The sequence below is a fragment of the Prinia subflava genome, chromosome 26 (assembly GCF_021018805.1).
Source record: "Prinia subflava isolate CZ2003 ecotype Zambia chromosome 26, Cam_Psub_1.2, whole genome shotgun sequence".
NCBI classification, from domain to species: Eukaryota; Metazoa; Chordata; class Aves; order Passeriformes; family Cisticolidae; genus Prinia; species Prinia subflava.
This window is the reverse complement of record NC_086272.1, coordinates 693,151-705,622: the sequence shown is the minus strand read 5'-3', so window position 1 is coordinate 705,622 and position 12,472 is coordinate 693,151. Positions and strand designations below refer to the sequence as shown.

The 12,472-nt window shown below is 53.7% G+C and overlaps 1 protein-coding gene across 1 annotated transcript in view; it reads left to right on the top strand.

Annotated features, from left to right (window-relative positions):
- The first annotated feature begins 9,659 nt into the window (after nucleotides 1–9,659).
- LOC134562166 (serine/threonine-protein kinase pim-1-like) overlaps nucleotides 9,660–12,472 on the top strand; it is a 31,067-nt gene continuing 28,254 nt past the window's right edge. Inside the window, exons 1-6 of the mRNA XM_063419592.1 lie at nucleotides 9,660–9,672; nucleotides 10,253–10,359; nucleotides 10,489–10,539; nucleotides 10,744–11,110; nucleotides 11,756–11,935; nucleotides 12,172–12,227. Coding sequence (XP_063275662.1) covers nucleotides 9,660–9,672; nucleotides 10,253–10,359; nucleotides 10,489–10,539; nucleotides 10,744–11,110; nucleotides 11,756–11,935; nucleotides 12,172–12,227 — 774 coding nt within the window. The remainder of the gene's footprint in view (nucleotides 9,673–10,252; nucleotides 10,360–10,488; nucleotides 10,540–10,743; nucleotides 11,111–11,755; nucleotides 11,936–12,171; nucleotides 12,228–12,472) is intronic.

The window sequence follows — 12,472 nt, the reverse complement described above, 5'->3', positions numbered from 1 at the left end:
GTAAAATGGGAGCCTTAATCAGAATCACTGGCTCGAATAACCCCAAATCGGGGAATAATTTGTTCTAATAGTATTTTAATTACAAATTTGGCCGTGGCCCTTACAGCTGGGTAAGCTTCTACCCAGTGAATTAGTTGATCTACTACTACTAACAGATACTTCCACTTACTGACATTTGGAAGCTCAGCATAATCCACCTGAACTCTTTCAAAAGGTCTATAGGCTATTTTCTTACCGCCCCCCCGCCCGTTGAAGTTTGCCTCATTACCTTTTTGTTGACTCTCTGACAAGTAACACACTTCTGCGTTACTTGCTTTGCTATTTCAAAAAAATCCCAATACACCCATTATATTTTAAAAAAATGATCACACAAGGCTCTGGGTCTTCAATGACTATGCTGATGTAATTGGCTCAAAATCTTTTGTGCATAGGCTTTGGACAAAATTTCCCACCTATCTAAGAGTACTTCTTTTCTTTGTTCTTTCTTAGTATCTAATTTCTTTATAGCTTCTTGGGAGCTATAAAATTTTTTTGGACTTCTCTTTGAACTTTTGTTATAATATTCAACTGAATTGTTTCTTTCAATTCAAAAGCTGCCTCTTTTTGCAGCTTGGTCAGCTATGTCATTTCCTCTTGCTAAATAGCTTGTGTTTCTTTGGTGACCTTTTACATGTGTAATAGCTATTTTTTTTTCTGGTCTTTTTAATGATACAAGCACTTTAAGTATTAATTCTTGATAGATCAACCATTTTCTTTGGGTAATGATCAAACTTCTCTCTTTCCAAATCTTCCTAAAAGTATGTACAATTCTAAAAGTATACTTTGTATAAATAGTCTCCACTTTGTCTTTTAACAGTTCTAAAGCCTGGTATAACGCATATAACTCCCGGGCTTGTGCGGGCCAGCTGGAACTTAACCTTTTCCTTTCTACTATCAACATGTTTCCTCCCTTTACAATTGCATATCCTGACCTCTGCTTCCTTTCTAATACTTTGGAGGAGCTATTGATGAAATATTTCTCCCCTTCAGATAATTTTATTTTTTTTTATTTCAGTTAAATCTGGTCTTACTTTAGTTTGTAATTCAATTAACTCTACAAAATCATGAATCTGTTCTCCAGTTAACTTCTGATATAAAAATTTTGCTTTTTGACTATACTTTTTTATCTACTGCCTACAATACTTTAATAGCTTTACCAGCTGTCTTATCTCTCCCTTTGTTCTGGGAGAAGGTAAGGCAAGTATGCCCGATACTCATTCGGGGTCCAGTTTCTTTGTTCTTTTACTTAACTAATGACCCAAATACTTCATTTGTGCTTCTACAAATTGCAACTTGGACATTGAAGCTTTCAAACCCTTTTTCTCTAAGAAGTTTAATAGCTTAATTGTGGCTTCTTGGGCCCCAGGAACTGATCTAGTTTATCAGACATCCCCATTTCCTTTTTAAGGGCTCTCACATCCCCAGTGGTCAGTGGTACTAATACATATCTAATAGCTGTCCCCTCCACTCCCCCCTTGGTATCTTACTATCAGTACCTTCCTTAATGGATACAACTGGTCCCTTTTGCTCTCATCATCACTGTCCTTGCGCCTTTCTGCCCGAACTGTCTCCCTGCTTCTACGTGCAGGTGCTGAATCTGGAGGACGAGGCAGAGCCACAGGGGCTTGAGGTGCAAGCGGTGCCATAGGGGCTTGAGGTGCTGGGTTAGGCACCTCTGGCGGGGCAGCTGGTTGTGGTAGATAAGGGGGGAGGTTGTGTAAGTGGCCTCATGGATTCTTCTCCTTTTTGGTTTTTAAAGCATACAGGGAAGAAGGCCAGGACTTGTGCCATAAAGCAGCATAATCGCTCTCTTCTTGGTTAATTGGATCCTTTTTATTTACACAGGCATTTAGGGCCTGACAGATCCACTCCTCAGATGACCCGTACATTGGCCAGTACAAATTATCAGGTCGTGTCATTTCTTTAGTCCATTCCATCATACAGTATTTCATCATTTTCTCTTTACTTTTTCCTTTCCTGGATTTACATTCATCCTAAAATTTTAACATTAACCCCAGGGGACTGTCCTGTGGTAAAAAGCTCCCTCCTTTCCCAGTACCTTTAGTACTGCTATTTGCCTGTTGGTTTATACCAACCCCTGGGTCCTTGCCTTGGCATTGACCCATCCTAAGAAACAGGTATTCCCTCACTTGCCTCGACCACACTCTTTCTGACTTCAGTAATGAAAGGCCTTCCTATTTTCTCACTTGTCTAGGATTTCTTTAATAAAAAGTCCCTTCAACCAATACCGCTTCCCGCCTCTGATTTACTGTGAAGAAATCCTCCCCAACTATTGCCGCATCCCGCCCCCGACCTTTTTATATGAAAGAATTCCCTTTACCAACACTCGCTTCGTTCCTTCCCCTGCCGCTCCCCTCGCGGAGACACGGAACCGAGGTTAGAAGAACTCCACAATCGCTTCGTGGCCAGGCCACGTCTCACACACACACCACTCACACTCTCACACGTGTGTACCCGTTCTTAGCCCACCTAACCAAGCGATACTTACAGCCTCCTTTTCTCGCCTGGGTCTCTGTGCATGAGTTATTACAGGTGAATTTCACTGCAGCTTTATCCGGGAGCTCACAGTTCCTTTGCTCACAATTTACCTCGAGGATCTCCTTCTCCCTGAAAGATTCCCCAGTCACTCAGGGCCACCTGAGGCAAAAGCCTGCAAGGTGGGGCGCCTCCCCGAGATCAGGGGCCTCCCTCAATGGATTGGAGGTGCCCGCATTCTCCACCAAATTGTTAAAAATAAGACGCTTGACACGGCCAATATATCAAGCAGCAATTTAATAATTAATTAATTAACATGGTAAAGTGTGAGCAAAAGGCAGCGCTGGGTACAGTGGTAGGGGTTTTCCCTTCCAACTGCACACCCATTGCTGGATTTGATGATATTTTATTTGCTATATTCATACATATTCATAAGCTTTCTCAGCAGTTTCCATTTCTAGTTTTAACGTCACAATTCAATACCTAACAGCCTTAAATCTATAGATTGTCCTGTATAATTCTATAGACCATTGTGATCTATTCCGATATTTCAATACTCCAGGATGTACTTCCAGGATATGTTTTTCCAGGTGGTGGGATCTGGCTTCCAGATGTGGGGGCCCCCATCTCTATTTTCAAGTCCTTCAATCTCCAATAGTGATGTCCAGTTTCTCTCTCCAGGAGCCATAAATCAGTGAGCTGAAGTCATATCTTCATGTCCAGGATGTTTTCCCACCTTGTGTGAAGCCTGAGCCCCCTCCTTATTTCCTTCTTTTGTCTAAAAAAAACCTTTTTGCACTCTAAAACTACAGTTTAAAATTCTTTAATACAAAGCAAGCTTCTAAAGTTATAATTAAAGGACACTTATTGCAGAATAGCTTGAGACTTATAATAGATAATTGCAAGCAAAAGATTTATTCAAAAACTTCCTTCTATGCTTTCCTCAGCTGTTTATTAGAACTCATCTTTTATAACTGTCTCATTGCTGTGTTCCACAACTACAATTACACAGATTTTCTTCATTTCCCTGACACGAAACATAACTTTGTATTTCACAATCTCTCCACTTTGGGGTCCTGGAGGCCCCCCTGTCAGTGTTGCCCCGGGTCAAGTTTGTATTGGTGTTGGCCCTCTCTGGGCTGCTGTGGCTCCTGAGAATCCAGGAGGTTCCCCTTCTCTGGGCTCACCACTTGGGGATCACAGGTGTCCCTGGGCTCAGCACTATCCAGGGTCCCTCTTTCAGAGTCCTGGGGTATCCATGGGTCCCCCTTGTCCTTGCTCCCAACCTGTCCAGGCTTCTGGAACACCCCCAGCTCTCGCACTGCCCGTTTCTGCTCCCCCCATTCCCGGGTTTCCCTCCCAGCGCTGCTGGTACCGGGCGATCCCCACGTGTCTCTGGGCTGACAATGCAGCCCCTGAGCCGGGCAGAGCAAGCCCCACCACGGGGGGACCCTGCATGCCCCGCTCCCTGGGCAGCCGCGCCCAGCCCCGGGCACAGAGCTCCGCCAGCCCCCGCCGCCCCCTCCCCAGGGCCCCGGGGACCCCCGCAGCCGGGGCCGGGTCTGAGCAAGGCGGCCCCCGAGCCCGGCTGCGTGGCCAGGGGGGCACGGGGAGCCCGGGGCCTCTGTGCCAACGCTTCCCCCGCTCTCCCTCAGCCTTTGCCCGGCCCAGCCCGGACCCCGAGCCCCAACAGGCCCCGCACGGCCACGGCCGGGCCGCCCCGCTCCCCTGCGAGCCCGGCCACACGGACCCACCTGCGCCGGGGCCCACGGGCCACCGAGAGCTCCCCGGGCCGCCCGGGCCTGGGCCCCGAGCACAGAGCTCTGCCCGGGGGGCTCCCGGCCCAAGGCGGCGGCTCCGGGCCCGGGCGGCCGCTCCCGGCTCCCACAGCCCGCCCGGGGCCGCCCCGCCCGTGCCGGGGCTGCGCCAGCGCTCCCCGCACCCAAGGGGGTTCAAACTGCCGGGGGCATCTCACAAAAAAACATTGCCCGTATCCCCTCCCAAAACAATAAAATCCCAACCAGCCATCAACCCCCACAAAAAATAATCCACAAACAAACCCATAAACTAACCCCTTCCACCCTGCCCTCCTGCGCCTTCGCAGGGACCCCGACCCCGCGGGAATGCCCCTGGGCCGGGACAAAAAGCTGCTCCCCTGGAGGCGCTTTGAACACCCACCCGCGGCCCGGCCCTGGCACACGGCTCCCGGCAGCTGCCCCGCTGTCCCAGCCGGGCCTTTGCAGCAGGGAGGCTCTGCGGGACCCCCGGGCTGTGCCCCCTCCCAGGCCCTGCCCGCCCCGGGGCTGACCTTCAGCCCGGGCTCTCTCGCTGTCCCGGCTCCTGCAGAGTCCCTGCTCGCAGCTCCTTGGGCCCCTGGGCTCTCCTCTGGGGGTTGGGGAACAGCCGGCAATGAAACCTTGCTCTGTAAAGGAATCATTTTGGTGCTCTCTAGAGAGGCCAGAACTGAAACTTTGTTCCTTTTGCCTGGGTGCAGAGACCATCAGGGCATTTTCTGCACAGAGTTCCAGCCCCCAGCTTTTGTTGAAGGAGCTGCCTACCAATGTCACGCTGCCAGGAGCCTGTCCTTGCTGTCACCTGCTGTGGCTGGGCATGAACAGAGCTCCTGCACTTGCATTTCCAGCTGCTGCGCAACCAAAGCTGAGGGATCTGCAGCTGCCTGAATGCAAAAACTGCAATATGAGCCACTCTCAAGGGGGAAATCTCCCCCTGCTGTGCCAGCCCATGGCAATGCTGCCATTCTCTGCTGTTGCTGAGGCGCTCTTGGGTCTGGCTGAGCAGGAAAGGTGACCCTGAGCCAGGAGATTTCTTTGGCTGCAGCAAAGCCTTGGAATGCAAAGACCTTCCTGATGCTGTTCCCTGGGCCAGGATGGAATGAGCCACCAGAGCTGACCCTAAATTTCTTACAGAATTCACAGAATGACTGGGTAGGATGAGACCTTCAAGAGCATCAAATCCAACCCATGCCCCAAACACCTCAGCTTAACCTGGGTTAGTGCCCTGAGTGCCTCATCCAATCTTTTTTTAAACACATCCAGGGATGGTGACTCCACCACCTCCCCAGGCAGACCATTCCAATACTTTATCACTCTCTCTGTGAAAAACTTCTTCCTAATATCCATCCTGGATTTCCCTTGGGGCAGCTGAAGACTGTGTCCTTTTGTTGTGTCAGCTGCTGTCTGGAGAAAGAGACCAAACCCCACCTGACTACAGCTACCCTTCAGGGAATTGTAGAGAGCGATTAGGTCACCTCTGAGTCTCCTTTTCTCCAGGCGAAACAACCACAGCTCCCTCAGCCGTTCTTAACAGGGTTTTTGTTCCAAGCCCCTCACCAGCCTTGTTGCCCTCTCCTGGACGTGCTCAAGCGTCTCAATGTCCTTCCTAAATTGGGGGCCCAGAACTGGACACGGCACTCGAGGTGCGGCCTCACCAGTGCCGAGTACAGGAGAAGAAACACTGCCCTGCTCCTGCTGGCCACACCATTCCTGATCCAGGCCAGGAGCCATTGGCCTTCTTGCCCACCTGCCCACACTGCTGCCTCATGTCCAGCCTGCCGTCCAGCAGTGCCCCAGGTCCCCTTCCCTGGCTGCTGTCCAGCCACTCTCTTGCCAGCCTAGAGTGCTGCAGGAAGTTTTTGTGGCCAAAATGCAGGACTCAGCACTTGCACTTATTAAATTTCATCCTATTGGACTCTGCCCATCCATCCAGTCATTCCAGGTCTCTGCAGAGCCCTCCTGCTCTCCAATAGATGGACACACGGTCCAAGCTTAGTGTCAGCTGCAAATTTACTAATGAAAGACTCAATCCCCTCATCCATGTCGTCAATAAAAATATTGAACAGAACTGGCCCCAGCACAGACCCCAGGGGAACACCACTGGTGCCACCAGCTGGATGCAGAACCTTCACCAGCACTCTCTGGGCCCAGCCATGCAGGCAGTTCTTAACCCAGCACAGAGTGCTCCTGTCCAAGCTGTGGGCTGCCAGCTTTTCCAGGAGTGTGCCGTGGGAGACAGTGTCCAAGGCCTTGCTGAAATCCAGGTACACAACATCCACTGCCTTTCCCGCACCCACCCGGCGGGTCACCTGGTCATAAACGGAGACCAGGTTGGTCAAACACGACCTTCTGTTCTTAAACCCGTGCTGGCCGGGTCTGATAGCCTGGCCATCCTGTACGTGCTGTGTGATGACACTCAGTATAAGCTGCTGCAGTACCCTACTGGGTACTGAGTTCAGGCTGACTTGAGTTGTGGGATAAGGATTTACAATTCAAACTGTAAAGCAGGTATGTTTTATTTCCATCTGGGACACAAGGGGGATTTTCCACCATACCTGCGTACCTGGTTGAGACAGGTTTAAGGTTTAAATACACTCAGCTCCCACAAAACAAGCCCTCCCTGCCCGCCCATTCTCTGCCCACTCTCTGCGTCCTTGCACTTCCTATTATAATTAGCTTTCTCTGGTGCCACATCTCCTGGTGGTTGCAGGCTGGGGTCTTCTGATGAAGTAAGAGGTCTTCCTCAGTTGTTCACTGTTTGACCTCTTCCTCTGGGCAGGTGCAGTGAAGGTTTGGCTAACTCCCAGGTCACTTTGTCCTGGCCAAAACCATGAGCCTGGTTCTTTCTGATTTCTTAAGCCACAGGTTCTGCTTTATGGGGTTTTCACTATACCTAAGTCTTGCTTTACTGAGTTTTCACAATATACACAATATACATCTTATCTCTATGGCCTTTAGCTAGCAACTAAATCCTCATGTGTTCTGCTACAAGTTGTTTTTCTGCTTTTACAGGATTGCTAAATAAGCTGTATATTTCTGCTTCCCCTCCATCTTAATCTTAATGTGCTTAAGCACATTAAATGCTTCTAAAATTCTGAATTTTAGATATGTTTCCCATATCAAACTGGCCTATAATTACCAGGATCCTCCTTTCTACCCTTCTGGTGTAGGGGTCACACAACACATTGGCCAACCTCCAGTCCTCTGGAACCTCACCAGTGAGCCAGGACTGTTGGGAAATGATGGAGAGTGGCTTCACAAGCTCATCTGCCAGCTCCCTCAACACCCTGGGCTGGATCCCATCTGGGCCCATGGATTTTGAACATCCAAGTGGCTCAGCAGTTCTCTGACTGCCTCCTCCTGGATAACAGGGGCACCATTCTGCTCCCTGACACCATCTACCAGCCCAGGAGGGCAGCTGTCCTGAGGACAAGCCGTCTTCGCCTCATCTGCAGTTCCTAAGTTCCCTCCCACATCCAGTAGAGAACAAAGGTTGGTCCTACCCTTCCTTTTGCCATTAATTTATTTGTAAAAACATATTTTATTATCCTTTACAAAAGTTGTCAAAATGACTTCAAACTGAGCTTTGGCCTCCCTAATATTTTTTTTCCTACATGTTCCCTTAAATACTTCCTGAGAGACCTGACCCTCCTTCCAAAAATGATACATCCTCTTTTTATTCCTAAGTTCCTCTGAAATCTCCTTGCCCATCCAGGCTGGACGTTTGCCTTGTCAGCTCATCTTTCAGCACACAGGGACAGTCTGTTCCTGTGCCCTCAAGATCTCTGCATTGAAGCACACCCACCTTTCCTGGACTCCTCTGTTTTTAAGGGTTCCTTCCCAAGGAACTCTCTGAATAAGTCTCCTAAAACGGCCAAAGTCTGCCCTCCAGAAGTCCAATGTAAAAATCTTTTTGATGTCCCTCCTGAATTCACCACATATTGAGAACTCTGTAATTTCATGATCCCTGTGCCCCAAGCAGCCTCCAAGCACCACATCTCCCACCAGCCTTTCTCTATTTGCAAACAACAGGTCGAACATAGTCCCTCCCCTGCTGGCCTCACTCACCCGCTGTCACAAAAAGTTCTCCTCCATCCACTCCAAAACCTTCCTGCACTGCCTCTTTGCTGCTGTATTGAGTTCCCAGCAGATGTCTGGTAGGTTAAAGTCACCTACGAGAACAAGGGCTGGTGATCCTGAAACATTCTCCAGCTTCTTAGAGAAGAAGTTGTCCACCTCTTCTTCCTGCTTGGGTGGACGATAACAGACTCCCAGTAGGTACCCCTGGGAGCCCGTCCTGTTTGCTTTGGGTAGGACAGGAACAATGAAAACCTTCCCAATGGCACAACTCCCCAGCCCACATGGGGAAAGGAAAGAAAAAGTTGTCAAGTTCTCAAAACCTTTCTCCTGCTTTGCTGCAAGACTCCTGCTTCACACATGTTGGGGAAAGTCAAGAGAAGCTGCATGGGTGGGCTATCTTGTGACAGATGGTGCAACTCGTTCTCCAGGAAAGGTTCTTGGAAAGAGCAGACAGGACTGTGGAGAAGATTCTGGGAAAGCTGAAACAGCTTTTCGGAAATGAAATGAAAGTGGAAAGAAACAACCCAAGATATTTTCCACTGTTTATTTCTCTGTCCCACTTTCCATCTTAAACTACTTCTTCATCTCATTAATTCTAAGTGGGTCTCACCTCTGACATCCAAGACTTGGCAAGATTTAGACACTGTAAAATACCATGAGCTACATCCAGTTTGCCTTCCCGTTTTTCTTGGAAAGCAATGCCGGAGACACAAGTGCAGTGCTTGGGTCAGGTTCAAATTCTGCATTCAGGGAATGTGCTGTGACAGTGTCTGACCCTCAGCAGGGACAATGCACAGCAACAGCCAAGGGGATTCCTCTGTCACTGTGCAGGAGTCAAGACTGGGCCCTGACTGAAAACGGCGAAGTTCCCGTGTTTGGACAGGCTCAGGGGCTGCCCCGGGGAGTGCAGGGCTCGGTGCGAGGCAGAGGGGGCAACGGAAAAAACTGACAAGGGGACAAACGGCCCTGGAGCTTCAGTTGCAGCAGCAGCAGCGGCAGCAGCGGCAGCAGCGGCAGCAGCAGAGAAGAAAAAAGCGGCTTTGTTGACCAAGCCGTGCTTCCCCTCTCCCTCTCCCACAGTCCCGCAGCCTCTCCCTTTCCCAGTGTCCCCCTCCCAACCCAGTCTCCCTCTCCCCTGCTGGGCCGGGCCATGCCTCGGGCCCACCCCCGGCCCCGGGCGGGGCTGCCCCGTCCCTGCCCCCGGGCGTCCCGCCGCGGTCTCGCCTTCGCCCGGCTCTGGCAGTGCTGGCGATGGCGCTGCTGGGCGGGCATCAGTGCCTGGGGCTGGGGCAGCATTGCTGGCCTTTGGCTGCGCCTGTGCCGAGCCCAGCCCAGGCCCCGGCCCCAGCCCCGGCACCGGCCCCGGCATCGGCCTCGGCCCCGGCCCCGGCCCCGGCCCCGGCCCCGGCCCCGTCCCCGGCCCCAGCCCCGGCCCCAGCCCCAGCCCCAGCCCCAGCCCCAGCCCCAGCCCCAGCCCCAGCCCCGGCTCGAGCCTCGGCCCCGTCCCCTGCCCCGGCCCCAGCCCCGGCCCCGGCCCCAGCCCCGGCCCCGGCCCCAGCCCCAGCCCCAGCCCCGGCCCCGTCCCCGGCCCCGGCTCGAGCCTCGGCCCCAGCTCGTCCCTGGGCCCGCAGAGGACACAGGCGGTGCGGCTGCTCCCACCGCCTCCACTGCGGCTTCCCCGGCCCAAGCTCCTCCGCTTGGCAGCGCAGCCGCTGGCCCTGAGCCGCTGCTGTCCCATTACCAGGAGCAAATGCCTGGGGATGCCCAGCCCGGGCCGCTCGAGGGGCGCTCGGGGGCCGTTCCTGGCCCCGGGCCGAGCGCTGACAGCCGCGTCTCGCCGGCAGGGAAGGCGCAGCAGGCCCTCCAGGAGCAGTACCGCCTGGGTTCGCTGCTGGGCCACGGCGGCTTCGGCAGCGTCTGGGCGGCCACACGGCTCTCAGACCGTGCCCCGGTGAGCGGCAGGGCCGGTGGTGGGTGCACGAGGAAGGGGCGCAGGAGGAGGAGGAGGGCGAAGGAGAAGGAGGCTGGGGCTGGGCAGGGCAGGCAGTGAGCTCAGCCTGCTGCTCCCCTTGGCTTGCAGGTGGCCATCAAAAGGGTGCCACGGAACCGTGTCCGGCATTGGGGTGAGCTGGTGAGTGAGCGGGGCCAGCAGGAGAAGCTGGGCCATGCCGGGCGGGGATGAGCTGAGGCCTGGCAGGGTGGAAGCCGCCAGGACGCCTGGAGGGAGAGCGGGCGTGGGGCCAGCAAAGGGTGCAGAGCATCCCGGGCTGGCTGAGGGGTCCCTGACCCCTGGCACGGCCTCAGCCTCACTGACAACATTGTGCTCCTCCCACAGCCCAACGGCACCAGCGCACCACTGGAGATCGTGCTGCTGCACAAGGTCTCCACTGGCTTCCCTGGTGTCGTCCAGCTGCTGGAGTGGCTGGAGCTCCCCAAAGACATCATTATCATCATGGAGCGCCCGGAGCGTTCTCAGGACCTCCAGCATTTCATTCGGGCACGGCGGTTCCTGTGCGAGGAGGTGGCGCGGGAGCTGTTCCGCCAGGTGCTGGAGGCCGTGCGGCACTGCACCAGCTGCGGGGTCCTGCACCGCGACCTCAAGCCAGGGAACATCCTGCTTGACCTGGCCACCGGGCAGGCCAAATTGATCGATTTTGGCTGTGGCACCTACCTACAAGACACAGCCTATACTCACTTTGCAGGTGAGCCCTCGCAGGGGTGTGCTCCCCATTGCAGACATCTCCTGGCCCAACATCTCACAGCCCAGCCTGGGTGTGGCTCTGGGGATTCTCCCTTTCCCTGCCACTCATGGCACTGAGTCTTCAGCCCAGCTGCTTGTGAACACAAGTGGGTGGGGGGACCAGCTTCCAGCCCTGCTGGCAGCCTTTGCCAGCCACTCTGCCTGGGACTGGGGCTGGGGCTGGGGCAGCCAGCCCAACAGAAGCACCCGTGGGTGGGGGTGGCTGAGAGGGGAGCCAGAACATGTGCACCAGCCAGTTTGGGGAGCAGGTGAGAAAGGGCTTGGACTGCTGTGATTGCCTGGTTTGCTTTGGGTTCATAATGGTTTTTGGGGCAATGCAGGCAGGGACGAGTAAGGCATGGTTTTTCCCCAGCACTGAGTGGGTTTTGCTTGTCATGGTTGGGCCTTGCCAGGGCTTCCACTGCCACCTTCCAACACCAGTGGCTTCTTTTCCAACCCTAAGTTTGTACACAAGTCCCAGGTGCTGGCCAGAGGGCAGCAGGTCACACCACGTGCCACTGGGGCAGCCCCTGCACGCCCAGGGATGCTGGGGCCAGGCTCTGGGAGCAGCAGCATCCCCCTGATGAACTCCATCTGTATTCCATAGGAACACCATCATACAGCCCCCCGGAATGGAACCACTTTGGCTGGTACTATGGACAGCCAGCTACCGTCTGGTCCCTGGGCATCCTGCTGCACCAGATGGTGTGTGGGGAGCACCCTTTCAGGAGGGGCCACAAGATCAGCTGGGACCATCAGCTCTCGCTGCCACCACGGCTCTCTCAAGGTGAATCCTCATCTCTGGGCACGGGGGAAATGCCAGTGCTGGGAGACAGCAGTGGGCTGTGGCAGCTGCTGAGGAGGTGGCACGTGTCCTGCTGTCCTGCTTTCCTCCAAAACAGGGAATTCCTGGGAAAGTTTAGGCCCAGCTCTGAGCAAATGCAGCATGGCCTGAGAATGGGAACCGTGGGGCAGACAGGAGCCTTCTCCAACTGACCGGCAGTTTCTGGTTTCTCTCGCCAGAGTGCCAAGATGTCATCCGGCGGTGTTTATCCATGCTGGATGTGGACCGGCCTTCAGTAGAAGACCTGTTGTGTCATCCCTGGATGCAGGATAGTCATCTGCCATAGAAGAAGGGAGAGCCACAGAAACAGCGATGCAGGGCCCTGGTAAGTTCCAGCTCCACACATGCCTTGGCAATCCGAAGCAAAGAACCCAGACTTTTTTGTCCTGCCTGTGTCACTGCACAGGGGTCATCAGATGGGAACACACAGCCCCTGTGCTGGAGCTGAGCTGCTCTGCCCAGCACTGCTGGCTGCCATCC